The 14,928-nt window shown below is 40.8% G+C and overlaps 2 protein-coding genes and 1 pseudogene across 6 annotated transcripts in view; all 3 read left to right on the top strand.

The window, feature by feature from the left end:
* Positions 1-242: 242 nt before the first annotated feature.
* On the top strand, positions 243-2,638 carry LOC120798830 (E3 ubiquitin/ISG15 ligase TRIM25-like). Its single transcript, XM_040143526.1, has one exon. The coding sequence runs from the start codon at positions 246-248 to the stop codon at positions 1,578-1,580; it is 1,335 nt and encodes a 444-aa protein (XP_039999460.1). The 5' UTR covers positions 243-245; the 3' UTR covers positions 1,581-2,638.
* A 1,999-nt stretch (positions 2,639-4,637) lies between these two features.
* Positions 4,638-6,116, top strand: LOC120798831 (annotated as a pseudogene).
* A 3,630-nt stretch (positions 6,117-9,746) lies between these two features.
* Positions 9,747-14,928, top strand: part of zmynd11 (zinc finger, MYND-type containing 11) — a 30,186-nt gene continuing 25,004 nt past the window's right edge. For 2 of the 5 annotated variants that reach the window (XM_040143520.1, XM_040143524.1), the window contains exons 1-2: positions 9,747-10,002; positions 13,736-13,871. In XM_040143520.1, the coding sequence (XP_039999454.1) occupies positions 13,741-13,871 (131 nt within the window). In that variant the 5' untranslated portion in view covers positions 9,747-10,002; positions 13,736-13,740. Of the gene's footprint in view, positions 10,003-10,154; positions 10,184-11,096; positions 11,191-13,735; positions 13,872-14,928 lie in introns of those variants that run through there. The other 3 variants (XM_040143522.1, XM_040143523.1, XM_040143525.1) reach the window with 3 other exon arrangements.

Here is a 14,928-nt window from a genome sequence, read left to right on the forward strand (position 1 = left end):
TCCTGCTCTCAAACAGATCCCGCTCCACTCTGTCTATGCATTACTGTGTTCCCTCCCCCTCGCTAATCTACAACTGTGCAGATGGGTGTAACCAACGTGATAGAGCAAGAGCTGATGCGTTCCAGTTCAGTGCAGATTAGCAAATAAACAGGAACAAAAGGAGCAGAGTTTTGTTTTGGATCGGAGCACAGATTTGTTTCTGTTCAGAGAAAGTGAAACTGTCACATTCACTGCAACGAAGGGAAATGGCGCAGAAAGGAGTTCAGCTGGACCAGGAAACCTTCTCCTGTTCGATCTGTCTGGATCTACTGAAGGATCCGGTGGCTGTTCCCTGTGGACACATCTACTGCATGAACTGTATTAAAAGCTTCTGGGATGAAGAGGATGAGAAGAAAATCCACAGCTGCCCTCAGTGTAGGCAGACCTTCACACCGAAACCTGTCCTGGTGACAGTCTCAGCTGCTGCAGAAAGGACTGAGAGGCAGATAGAGCTGGATCTGAGTCGACAACAAATCCAGCAGAGAATCCAGGACAGAGAGAGAGATGTGAAGGTGCTTCAACGACAGGTGGAGAAAATTAATCACTCTGCTGATAAAGCAGTGGAGGACAGTGAGAAGATCTTCACTGAGCTGATCTGTCTCATCGAGAAAAGAAGCTCTGATGTGAAGCAGCGGATCAGATCCCAGCAGAAAACTGAAGTGAGTCGAGTCAAAGAGTTTCAGGAGAAGCTGGAGCAGGAGATCAATGAGCTGAAGAGGAAAGAAGCTGAGCTGAAGCAGCTCTCACACATAGATGATCACAACCAGTTTCTACGCAACTACCCCTCATTGTCAGGACTCAGTCAATCTACAGACTCATCCAGCATCAATATCCGTCCTCTGAGGTACTTTGAAGATGTGACAGCAGCTGTGTCAGAGGTCAGAGATAAACTACAGGACATTCTGACTGAGAAATGGATGAAGATCTCATTGACAGAGGCTGAGATGGGTGTTCCTCCATCACATCCACAACCAGAGCCCAAGACCAGAGCCGGATTCTTACAGTATTCAAGTAAAACCACACTGGACCCAAACACAGTAAACACACAGCTGTCATTATCTGAAGGGAACAGAAGAGCAACATTAATGAGAGAAGAACAGTCTTATTCCAGTCACCCAGACAGATTCATTAGATGGCGTCAGGTCCTGAGTAAAGAGAGTCTGACTGGACGTTGTTACTGGGAGGTGGAGTGGAGCAGGAAAAGAGTTACAGTAGCAGTGGCATACAAGAATATCAGCAGGTCAGGGTCCATGAATGAGTGTGCGTTTGGATTCAATGACAATTCTTGGGCATTAGAGTGTAACTGCAGCAGTAGTTATAAATTCAGACATAACAGCATCAAGACTCCAGTCTCAGGTCCTTGGTCCTCCAGAGTAGGAGTGTATCTGGATCACAGTGCAGGTATTCTGTCCTTCTACAGTGTCTCAGAAACCATGACTCTACTCCACAGAGTCCAGACCACATTCACTCAGCCTCTCTATGCTGGACTGTGGTTTAGTGGATATAATGGAGCCACTGCTGAGTTCTGTGAACTGAAGTAGACGATATATATTGAAGAGGTAGGCTGTTAAGAGGAGGACATCTTTTTTTTGTTTTGGATTTTCATGTTTTTCTCATGTTATCCCCAACAAACCCAAACTTTGACATGATTGTCTTGTGAAAGAGCTTCCAGGCAGTTTCTTTATCTGTAAATGCTTGTCAGTGGTACTATAAACTATTCCAGGACATTGTATATGAGCTCAAATAGTGACTGATGTTAAAATGCCGGCTTTCTTGTGGTTCGTCTGCACCGTCCTGCACTTCTGCATCATCACCACTCCTCTATTAATTGCAGGGTCACAACATAGCCAGTAGGGGAAGTATTCAGATCCTTTACTTAAGTAAGGGTACCAATCAATTTGTGTAAAATACCCTATTACAAGTAGAAACCTTACTAACCTTCATTCAAAATCCTATTTAAGTAAAAGTTAAGGACTATTATCAGAAAAGTGTTCTAAATCTATCAGAAATACTAATTTTGCAGAAAAATGCCCTCTGTGACTGATATTAGAAAGTGAATACTGATGCATCAGTGCAGTATTTTACCACTGTATCTCTTTGAGGTGGTGCTGATTTCACCTACTTATATACTTATACATATATACAGTTACATATTCAGTGGTTCTCGACCCCTCCAAAGGGTCACAAGATAACATGGGAGAGAAAAGAGGAAAAAGGAAACTTCTGCTATACAGATTTGTATTCATTTTTGGAGCAGTTCTGTAATCTTTGCTGTTTTTTTTTTCTTTTTGTGAAGCACTGGATAATTGTAGCTGTTGGGGGCTTAAATGGTTATTTAAATGAAACCATGTGAGAAGTTTTGAGGGGAAATGTGTCTTTGGTGAAACTGCTAATGACTAATTTACATCCGAAACATGACGAAGAGCCACAACTGTGTTTTTGTGTGGGGCCATAAGCCAAAAAGGTTGAGAAGTAGTCGGCTCATCCTTAAAACTATATTGTATTTAATAAAGTCATTGTGTTTTTTTTAATGTAAATCTTAATCTGAAAAGTATCCAATTACAACAGCTGTCAGATAAATGCATATAATATTATAATATTTGCCTTTACAGTGTGGTGGAGTAGAAGCAGCAGAAAATGGTAATACTCAGGTAAAAAAACAAGTATTTGAGTAAATGTACTTAATTACTCTCCAGCACTGCACATGACCCAGTGACCTGCCAGCTCAGCTGCTCCCTGTTACTCATTAGCTTCAGTACGTATAATAAACTGTTGACTCTCCTTCTGCCAGACTGTCCGCGTTGCTCAGTGCAGCCTCGTTTTTCTTTGCCCTGCCTGTTCTTGTTCTAATCACCCTCCTGAAAGGAATGAAAGTTGTTATAACCAGAAGGTCCTGCCACTTTATTACCTTGACATGGGGTGTGCGTGTCTAACAGAGTGTGACGCAGGCGGAAGGCGTGGTCATGTTGTTGTTGTTGTTGTTGTTGTACATGTGACTGACCAATAAAGATACACAGAAGAAGGGGACTAATGATGACTGCTCATTCTGTCCTGAGAACCTACATTATGTCATTAAGATAGACATCTACAGACACTACACCTCTGTCTGCCTTTTACCCTTTGGTTTTGTTGTCTGCACAAAGTGACAAGTAATACACCTGTTGCAGCCTCTCACCTTGTTGGTATGTGAGGGACTGGTATCCCTTTTTATATATAACAATTCATTTTGTTATTTCAGAGAATAATCAGGCAAGTTGAAGTTAACTCAAATGCATCACATTTGACATTTTTTGCAGTGAATGACTTTCTTTAGGGGGCTTTTTGAATTTTTTTTTTTTTTTTTTTTAATTTAGCTTCAATCAGGCCCTCAGCAATAAAACACAGTTGCATTGAGGTCAGTTGACTGACATGGCCTGTCATTTCAAAACAATATTCTGGACCAGATAGCAACACAACAAAAAAAAAGTCACTGTATAAGTACTCATGGACTGCATAGGTTAAATGAACTATTGTGCCATATCTTTTGCCATATGCACATTTGTTCACACGAAATCATCAAACCTGTAAAATTGTGATCAGTATTACAATTTTCTCCCTGCACAGTGTTTAGATAGTGGTTTTGTAGCTGATGAATGAACTTTGCAACTGACTGTGAGGGTATAAAAAAACACATAGATGGAAACACTGAGTGTGAGGGCCCCACCGCTGTTTAGTGATTTTATGACCAAAGTATGTAAGATAATGCTACTGCACTCTTCAAGTTTTGAATTATTTTATTGATTTTCAGAACGACATTTGTGTTTTGAACATTAAAAAGATTTTTATACGTAGAGATCAAAAGTCTGAAAAAGTGTCAAGAATTTGTTAATTCGATCATTCCCAGCAGAGATAGGTTGACAAAATTGGCCAAACCAATATATTGACCAGTATTAGCTCATTGCTGATATATTGGTATTGTTTGTATGTCTGCCGATATGTAACAAAATGCCACAGACATGTTCAAGGAAATTTACTTATGCTCGTTTAGAGATGTTTGTTTATGACATATGTTTATGTTATAAATGTTTTGGATATTTTTAACCCGTAAATCTAGTTTAGTTTAGTTTAATTGAGATGGGAGGAAGGACCCCAAGTCACACATGCAAATTTCATGTCAAGGGTAACACAATAAAATGTCCAACTTATTTTAATCGTGGTAAATGTTGATATCGGCCTAAATAACTCCGGTATCAGTCCGGTAATAGCTGCAGTAATTACCAGGTTGAACCCTGTAACACGTATGATGCAAAATTTGACGTAGTGTTGGACTCGCTGTCGTTTCAAATAATTTTATTGTTGTTGTTTTTTGTGAGCAAATTGACTTTAAAATGATGTGATCTGGTTCACAATCAGATTGTAAATAACACATGATAGATCACAGCGAACTAAATGTGCACAGTCCAACTAGGAAATGAGACACTGAAGGGAGGGCCGTGCCCATTTTTCTTTGCATGAAGATGTATATTAGATATAAGAAATACATTTTTTATTTATTACATTTATTCAATTAACTAAATACTTACTTTAACCGAAAGCATGAGCTCCCTAAACCTACGAAATCTTTTTGTACCTAAACCTAATCAACAAACAGCCATAGCATTGTCTCGTCACAAAGCTGATTTGATTTTTCAACAGTGGTTTGGAACAGTTTTGAAAGGCACAGACAAATGATGTCGTCCCGCAGATGGTAAAATAAAGCCTGAAAAATCTTCCCTCCTTCTCCAACCTGTCATATATTTCTTTGTCCCCTCCCATTCACAGATCTGTACGTATAAGGATGGGTGTAAATAACACGATGTGAATAGCGGGTAGTTATGAGTCTCACTCACTGCAGCAAGTGAACAAGAGTACAAAGATCAGACATTTGTTTATCTTAAGAGCACAGAGACTGTTTCTGTTCAGAGAAAGTGAAACTATTTGACAGTGACTTTCAGAAGGTGAAATGGCACAGTACGGAAATCAGATTGACCAAGCAAAAATCTCCTGTTCGATCTGTCTGGATGTAATGAAGGATCCGGTGACTATTCCCTGTGGACACAGCTACTGCATGAGCTGCATTAAGGACCACTTAGAAACACAGGATCATAAGGGGATCCACAGCTGCCCTGAGTGTAGGCAGACCTTCACACCGAGGCCTGTCCTGGTGAAAAACACCATGTTAGCTGATTTAGTGGAGGAGCTGAAGAAGACTGGACTCCAAGCTGCTCCTGCTGATCACGGCTATGCTGGACCTGAAGATGTGGCCTGTGATGTCTGCACTGGGAGAAAACTGAATGCTCTAAAATCCTGTTTGGTGTGTCTGGCACCTTACTGTGAGACACACCTACAGCCCCATTTTAAATCACCTACATTTGAAAAACACAAGCTGGTGGACCCCTCCAAGAAGCTCCAGGAGAACATCTGCTCTCGTCATGATGAATTGATGAAGATGTTCTGTCGCACTGATCAGCAGTGTATCTGTTATCTCTGCTCTGTGGATGAACATAAAGGCCACGACACAGTCTCAGCTGCTGCAGAAAGGACTGAGAGGCAGAGAGAGCTGGAGCTGAGTCGACAACAAATCCAGCAGAGAATCCAGGACAGAGAGAGAGATGTGAAGGTGCTTCAACAGGAGGCGGAGGCCATCAATAACTCTGCTGATAAAGCAGTGGAGGACAGTGAGAAGATCTTCACTGAGCTGATCCATCTCATCGAGAAAAGAAGCTCTGGTGTGAAGCAGCAGATCAGATCCCAGCAGAAAACTGAAGTGAGTCAAGTCAAAGAGTTTCAGGAGAAGCTGGAGCCGGAGATCAATGAGCTGAAGAGGAAAGACGCTGAGCTGAAGCAGCTCTCACACACAGAGGATCACAACCAGTTTCTACGCAACTACCCCTCATTGTCAGGATTCAGTCAATCTACAGACTCATCCAGCATCAATATCCGTCCTCTGAGGTACTTTGAAGATGTGACAGCAGCTGTGTCAGAGGTCAGAGATAAACTACAGGACATTCTGACTGAGAAATGGACAAACATCTTAATGACAGTGACTGAAGTGGATGTTTTACTGCCACAACCAGAGCCCAAGACCAGAGCTGGATTCTTAAAATATTCACAGGAAATCACACTGGATCCAAACACAGCACACACACGTCTGTTATTATCTGAGGGAAACAGAGAAGCAAAATTAATGAGTCAACAACAGTCTTATTCTCGTCTCCCATCATTTTGGGAAAAAATGATAAATCTTGGACATTAAATCTAAATGGGTTATACATTCTGGTACAGTAGCATCAAGACTCCAGTCTCAGGTCCTCAGTCCTCCAGAGTAGGAGTGTATCTGGATCACAGTGCAGGTATTCTGTCCTTCTACAGTGTCTCTGAAACCATGACTCTACTCCACAGAGTCCAGACCACATTCACTCAGCCTCTCTATGCTGGACTAAGGTTTAGTGGATATAAAGGAACCAATGCTGAGTTCTGTGAACTCAAAAATCCGTTAATAAAATCCGTTTATTTGGTCTCCATGTTTGTTGATAAAAGCTCATTGCTGTTGTGCTTCTGCGCTGCATGGAGATCACCTGTCAATCAAACATTATGGGTGGTACTTTGGCATCTTCTCCTTTATCGTCCTGTTGATGTTTGACTTTCTTTAGGTGGAGCTGGAGCCTCGGAGGAGATCACTGCTCATGATGATTTTTGTTTACGTAAACTTATGTTTCTCCACGTGAAAATATAAACTTCTCTGTTCTCTAAATGTTTGTTGAATATTTGTACTGATGTATTTGTATGTTGTTGTTTCTCTTCCGCTGCATGAGCCTGAACAGACAAATCACCAGACCTTCCTTTATCTGAGATATTTAGTTCTCACTGTTAAAAGAAAGAAAGCTATAATTACATTTATATTAATGCGTTTGTCAGATCAAATGTTGTCTTTGCACAAATCAGCTTACAAAGAAGATGCTCTGATGTATTATAAAACTGTATTCATCGTGGTTATAGTCAATAAGGAGATTTATTCATTATTTTCTTTTCCATATCCTTGAATCAGGTTAAACAAACTGATTGTGTGGATGAAGTGAATCTTTACATGAAATCACCGAACAAGCGTCATTTAACAAACTTTACTGATTGAATGTGTGAATAAACTGAAAGTCTACATAATGAATAAAGTTGTTTTTCCCTAAAGAATAAATCGAGTATTTTCTTCTTTCTTTATTCCAGGATCTCATTCAAAGCTGATGGAGAAAATGTTAAACTGATCTGAGTGTAACTGAGGCAGTTTTCCTCCTGAAACACCACAAAGGACGGTGTTCATGTTCAGAGCAGAAGGTCATTTGTCAGTCAGTCCCTGTCCTTTCAGCTTTCTGCATTAAAACAGTTTTGTCACAGAGAAATCAGCAGTTTTCTTTCACTAGTTGCTTTAAAAACCGGACAACGTTAAGAATTAGCTCGGTCCAGGTTTAGTTTGAAGAAGTTTAGTCGAGTCCTGACACTTAAGACAAGAGATATTGTTTCATTGTGGACTTGAGGTCATTTTATTTAACGTGATGTTGATTTTCATTAAGATTAAATTTCAGAATGACGCTGCCATGTTGGTTCAGTTTAAGGCATCAAGACACAATAATTGATATTGTTTCTGAGAAGTTTTCACAGTCGTCACTCGACCACAGAGCGACACTTTTTTTAACAAATAGGGAAATCTTTAAAACTCAACAAGAAATGGAAAATGTGTAGCCTGCATCAAGTCCAGTCTTATAACCATGAAATAAATATATAATTTTTTAGATTTGATTTCAAGCATTTCAATGTTGGCCAATCAGGATTGAAGAAGTCAAAGAAAACTTCACTTTTAGCCTCAAACTCAAAGCAGATGTGAATAGTATTTGTTAACTGGAAACTCTTCCCTCCCAGGTTTCCCAGGTGGCCTGAATGGTGCAACATTGTTACCGGGTGTGACTCCTGTGAACAACCTCCCAGAGAGGGGTGGTAGATAGTTTTAGCTCGCCTTAGGAATCAGTTGTGGGATCAAAAAATATAAAACATTAAAAGATGTACCTCCGTGTTTTATACTTCTTTAAAACTGACTGTAAACTACCTGCCTAGCCGTTGTGAGCAGAATGTGCTGGCTCCAAGTGCAACTATTCAGAGCAGAAGAACATTTGTCAGTCAGTCAGTCCCCGTCCTTTCAGCTTTCTGCACTAAATCAGCATGGATGAATACATCCTTTTATGTATGTTTAATTTTAAAAGTCTCTGTGTGAGTCAGTCAGAATTCAAGAACTGAGAGAAAACTTCCCTTTTAGCCTCAGGTCTCATATTTCCGAGTTCTGTTTACAACCTGAAAGCCGATGTGAATAGTATTTGTTGACTGGAAACCCGTCTCTCCCATCCTTCCCAGGTGACCTGAATGCACCTTGAGTGTTGCAGGGTGTGACTCCTGTGGACAAACTGACACAGTGTGATGCCACATTTATTTCAGTCTCTCCGTACTGATGTTGTGTTAAAAAAGCTGCCAAAGGCTGAGTGACGTCTCTCTACGTCTTCCTGCAGTGAACATCACAGCAGGTGGACGAGTGAAATCTGATGCACGACACAAGAGGGCGCCTTGTGTCTAAATGTCTAAAATACTTGAACTGTATGCTTTCAAAAACAAATTGTGTTTTTCCACACTGGACTTTGGTTTCATGGCACTCCCTTCGGCGCCACTGCTGAGTTATGTATGTTTAAGCAGACAGGGGCAATTGCAGAACCAGTGAGTTTAGGTGGCCCTACTTCTCTGGTCTGTTCATCCAGAGAGAAAGGGTGGGGTGGTGGATGAGCATGCACTGCATACAACTCTCACATCTTAGGCTGGAGTTCATCACAGACTGCCTTTATAAAATACAGTCTCTCTCTAACCTTAACCACACTGCAATTGCCAGGTGTGAGTATTATAGAAATCAATCACCTTTAAAATATTTGGCACGAAATTCAAAAGTGAAGTTTGACAGGAGTTTTGCAGAAGGATATATGGGTGCACATCCTGTTGTACGTGTGAAAACATCAATAATATCATTACTTCTTTCGCAAACCTATCTGTTTCCTGTGTGTTATTATTACCGTATCGTTTCTGTGCTTTTGTCCTTGTGTTTCTCTTTCACTGCCCAAACTTAGAAGGTGCACATAATTCCTGATTGACTGTTTAGTGTATAAGACACCAGAAAACACTGAAAAGCCCTCTCATTATTCGTTAAAGCCCAAAGTTATAAAATTTTAACTGTTTTTGTTATCTGACCAGCTGTCAGATAATCACAAAGATGTTGAGCTCAGTATCATAGAAAACTGAGAAACTAGCATATCTTTGCAACTGAGAAGCCTTTTTTTTTTTTTTTTTTTCATAAATTAAAAACAAATGATTCACCTATTATAAAAAATTTTGTTGCCAATTATTTTTCTGACAATGGAGTAATCAATTGATCAATGAATCGTTTCAGAGCGCTGCTTGGTTTCTGGTGTCTGGGGGGGGGGTGTCTGGGGGGGAAATAATCAAACTGGCATGTGTACTAGAGGTTTTCCCCTGGGGCCTCCCACCCGCCAGACCCCTAAGTGGTTAATCCGGCCATGCCTGGTGGTACCTCCTACGTGACCAGCAAATTGACTCTGACACGCAAAGTCGGCGGAGTGCCCCTTTAATACCCCGGTTGACGAGTCCCCGGGTGTCGGGTGCAGTAAGTCGGATTCCACCACTAGAGTTCTCCCTGTGGTTCAGCAGCCCCGCTCGGCTCGGCTCCGTTGGCGCTGTCTGTGTTTACCTCCCAGCCCAGCGCTGCTGTACCGTGGCCAGCTGCTGGACACAAACCACCATCCGCATCCCCAACTTGCCCGAAAAATACTAATGTAAGCTGCCTCGCGTTCAATCCTTTGCGGATTTTCTGCAGCGCTGTGTGTTCTTGACACTGTAGCAGAGGTGAGTTTTTAATCATATTTATTATTATTTTTTTTTTAATGCTGGTGAAAATGGCACAGGCTCAATAGCAACTCTGCGGCTAGTTAACCAGCAACTACAGGCGCTAACATCGTTAGCTTAGCCTTTTCCTATCCCGTGATGGAGGACTGTGAACATGGCGCCCTCCAAAACAAACGAGCAGGTAGCTAGTTAGCGGACAGTGTTTCGGTATTTTATGGCGGCGGATAGAGCTTCGCGTGTGCCCCAGATACTACGATATCGTTGTAGTGATCGTGAGTCGTGTCTAGGCTCGCTGACAAGTTGGCTAGGTACACCAGTCAGCCAGCTAAGGTTAGCTACGTAACACTTTACTAGCATCGCTAACAAAAATTAACTCACCACGATAGCTTGTTTGCCAGCCGAACATTAATTTTGCGTGCTTGTTCAGGGTTTTATGTTATCATTAAATCTGTATACAATATAAATTGGCTGATTTAAGTTATGTGGAAAAAGTTAAATAGCTCCCTTTGTCTTGACAAGCCTTGGCTCGGACGTTAGCTAGCCTGCTAGTAGCTAAATTCTTCTTGAATTGCAGTGCCCGTGGCCTTCCACGCCTCTCTCTTTGTTGGCAAAGGCACAAGTTGTGTCTGTTGTGTTAATTTTAAATAAAAGGTTTGTTGTGAAGTTTTGTATCAGTGTGATGATACGGGTGAATTTACCTAGAACACCTCGTTTGGGCTCCTCATACCAGTGTCAGCCTGGTTGCTATTAGCGAGCTAACGGTGAATGGCACTGTCATGTTGAAATCTTCAAACCTGTCTGGGTGTCAGAGTTGATTTGATTGGCATTGTAACCAGTAGGTGTGATTGTGGATTTGAAGTAATGTTCGGACGAGCTGTCAGGTTTTTGAAAGAGGCGACAGCAACGCCGCGTAGTCTCTTTGTTTACCCAGGGAGCCATAAAACCCCCTCAGACTGTCTTCTGATTGGCCTCCCGTGTCGCACACCTTGCCTGACTGATCGGCGAGCACGTTGGCGTGCAGAACCGGTCGTCCCGTCATCGTGCAGCCTGAGCTCTCTGGAGAAAGAGGCGCAGGCTGGCAGCAGGGTGTCAGGCAGAGGAGGCTGCGTTGTGTACATGCCGGCCCGGCGGACACACATGGAGGCGGGAGAGCTGGAGTGGCCCTGTTGGCTTGGCACCATGGCACAGGTGGCCCTCCTTCACACCTACTAAACTTGGTGTGGAGCGGAGGAGCCCACATTACTCACTGTCACCTTACTGCTCTCTCTTCCTCTTTCTCTTTCAGCTGTGTGTTGTGGGCCTGTAAAGTCTGCAAAACTGCTTGTTGTTAATTTCCAAGTTGGTTTTCCACTTTCTGTGGCTCTCTAAACCAAGAGTTCTGTGACGCTTTAAGCAAGATGAGTGAAAAATGTTGTTCCACCTCGCCCCCCACTTCATAGTATAATGTTCACTCGAGTGTAAATGTCAGAATATTTACACGCTTCTTGAGATAGAAAAATATTTTTAGTGTTTTCGTGTTAGCATCCAAATGATCCTATGGTTACGAACAATAGCACCATTTCTGCTTTTTGGACAGACGCTGCAAAACCTTCTCACTGTTTTGAACGAGGATGTCAAAATCAGATTTTACCTTCTTCTGCATTGTTGCATTCAGTGTGGCTGGAATTCATTCAGTTTTGAAAATCCAGGGTTTGGGATGTCTGAAAATTATGAGCAAAGTATTGTCTAATTGTTGTAATTACTACAGTTCACATTTCTGTACAGTTTCCCCCCGATTTGTGTCCCTTTCCAGCACTTTGTTTCAGATGGTAATTTATGAAATTATGACAGTAAGAGACACATTTTGCTGGTATAGCATTTAAAAAAAAAAAAATCCCATTGAGAAGAATCCAGGTTGTGGTAATGAGTGCTGTATGTGAGCTTGACTTGCGACGCTTAAATCACACATCAGGCAGATACTTGTGTACTGGCTAAGCTCGGAGCTTGTCTCTATGCCATTCTGAAACAGGACAGAAATATAAAATATCTGGCACAACAAGATTATTATATCACACAACATCTGAACTTAAGAAACCTCGTCTCTGTCCATGACTACTACTTTTCTAGACAATATGATTTGCCAAAGATGTTTGCTCATCTTTTTTTTGCCTATGACTGACCAGATGCTTTGTGTTGTTTTTAGCTTCATTTGCATTTAGTCTTATGTAATTAGCTTATTTGCTCTCAACACCAAATATGTTAATTCCCCCCCCCATGCTTTTTTTTCCCACCCTAAACCACAGGTCATACATACTCTCATGATAAAAGTGGGAAGAAGAACATTTGTCACAACCCCCTCTACCACAAAGTGCAAGCTTATTCCTTCATTTAAAATGCTCTAAGCATTATTATGGTTAGCGTTTGGCTGAGATTTATGAAGGTGACATCTTAAGTTTCACGGATGGTTAAGAGGAGGACTGCATAAAATTGGATTTCAAGATATTCAGGGAGGACCAGGCTTGTGCTCCACAGTAGAGAGGCAAACCAGTATTATTCAGAATCTTTGAAGGTCTTTAAGAGTTTTTTTCTTGTCAAATTCTCTCTGGCATTTTCTGAGCCTACATTACTGCCACAGTGTTTGTTTTTATGTCTGCATGGCAAGGAGGGAAATGGTCTGAGGTATTAAGAAATGTCTTCTAATGGCAACTAGGCATGATGTAAAAAATCTTTCATTTGATAGGTAATCATTCCTTTTGAGATAAATAAGGGTTACATATATGAATTTCAAATAAATGGTGTCTAGGTACGACAGAGACTCTCAGCATAATTCTAAATTAATGTTTGTTTGCAGCAAAAAGGTGTTTGTAGCTTTAGTTTGACTAACATCAAACACCTACCTCGTGAGGAATGATAGTCAAGGACACACACACAAAAAAAAGAACATTTCCTCGACTTGTTGTTACCCAATCAGAGCTACACCGCATGTCATTTCCCAAGAGCTTTTATCCAAAACATGTTAAAGATATTGTGATTGCATGTACTTTTAGAATAAATCAGCTAGACACAAATCTCTCAAACAAATGTTTATTGAGCAGTTTGCTTGTGTTCCCATGAAAAACATGGGATCAATAATAACAACTACGTACACAGAGGAGGGAAAATGGGGGAATAAGGCAATCCTACCCAGCTACCCTAACCAACCCGAATTCCCTGTATATCTTTCACTCATATTTGTATGATATCATACATTATTACAAAAGTTTAAATTTGAGATTAATCATATAATAAGGGGCTGCTGATGTAATTGTGCATAAACAATCTTCCCTAAATGTAAGATAATAAGTCATCCAGCCACATTTTAATGTTTGGGAGAGTAGTTTTCTTCCAAAATGTATTGTTGTTTGCTGTAATGATAGAGTAGGAGAGAGAGTCAGGGCTGAAGAAGGTTTCACTGTTGATGTAAGACATATTTTGATGTTCAGCATTTCTGGTTGGTATTATGGACTACTTCTCGTGATGTTCCCACTACTACTGACACTGCTACTATTATATTATGGCTATTACTACAGCTATTATTATAACTTTGAACACTCCCACTGGTATTCATTAATTGGTAGTTCTCCTAATGTGCCTCCTTATGAGGCCGTTTCTTTGTATTTTGGTACAACAACGCAAGTGTAGTGAAACCTACTTCTCATTTACAGAACAAAACCGATAAAGCTGCTGATTTAAATTGTTCCTTTGTTTCCGACAGTTGTGATGAATAAGGAAATCATGTCACGCGTGGTGAAGAAGAGGCAGGCGGACCCCAAGGTGGTCCAGTATGTGTGGGCTGCCATTGAGGTCATTCGCAACCAGAAACAAATTGCAAATATGGACAGGATCTCCAAGTAAGTTCACTGCAAAAAAGACGTATGATACTGTGTATATTTATTGGCATGTCTGTACGTTTGTGTTCGAGTCGTTTGACTAAAGCACACTGTTAAAGGATACTTTAAAGGGCTAGTTCACCTTATTCCAAAAATCATCTTTTTAATAGTTAGCTCTCATTTTATCTGCTGGGATTTTAAAATAGCTGTCCCCTGAGGTTTATAAACAGACCAATACAGTTGCGGTGAAAGGGATTTTGAACAAAACTCATCAGCCACGTGTCCCTCTAGAAACAACACCCGCTATGCTCTGGGTAATACATAGACCTCACTGTGAACACTTTTCAAAGGGACTACTTTCTACAATTTTGTTGTATTGTATGAAGTGACAGGAAGGCTGGATAATAGCTGTGGAATTGATGTTGGGGGATCTTTATCCTTTTTAACAAAGCTCAATAATTTCAATAACCCACAAAACTTGCAGCTGGAAAACTTGTTTTTGAGCCTCTTCTGGTTTGAGCTTCTTCTGGTTTGGCCAGTTTATTTGTCCTTAAGCAAGGTACTACGTACCTAAAAAGCTCCATATTCAGAGTTTCAGGTGATTCAAAGCAGCATGGTGATGACCTGAGGGGAGAAAATAGCTTCACACACAAACATGCCATTACTTGAACTGACTGAATATAGAAATAGTGGGCTACTTGAATAATTTCCCTGGTCTGTCATGTTATTATGCACCTCTTTGAAAAATAACTTTTTACTTGTGAATGAAATTTCTATACTTTAAGCTTTTGATAAAGGTAGCTGAAGGTGACATCTTTTCATTTGCTCGTTTTGTCTGTCCAACAGTCCAAATCCCAAAGATACTTAATTTACAGTGACAGAAAACAGAGAAAAGCAGCGAATCCTCACATTTATAAGGCTGGAACTATTTCTTTTTACTTGATGAACGACTTAAGTGATTAATGGATTGCGAGAATAGTGGCTTATTGATTTCCTGTTGATTAATTACGAATTGATTGCACTTGGCATTGTTGTGAGGTTATGTGAATACAGTGTTTGCTGGCGCAAGCTGCAAAGG

Source organism: Xiphias gladius, chromosome 14 (genome assembly GCF_016859285.1).
Source record: "Xiphias gladius isolate SHS-SW01 ecotype Sanya breed wild chromosome 14, ASM1685928v1, whole genome shotgun sequence".
Taxonomy (NCBI): Eukaryota; Metazoa; Chordata; class Actinopteri; order Istiophoriformes; family Xiphiidae; genus Xiphias; species Xiphias gladius.

Excerpts from the sequence above, each read along its gene's own strand:
- LOC120798830 (XM_040143526.1), top strand. The coding sequence starts at position 246 with ATGGCGCAGAAAGGAGTTCAGCTGGACCAGGAAACCTTCTCCTGTTCG.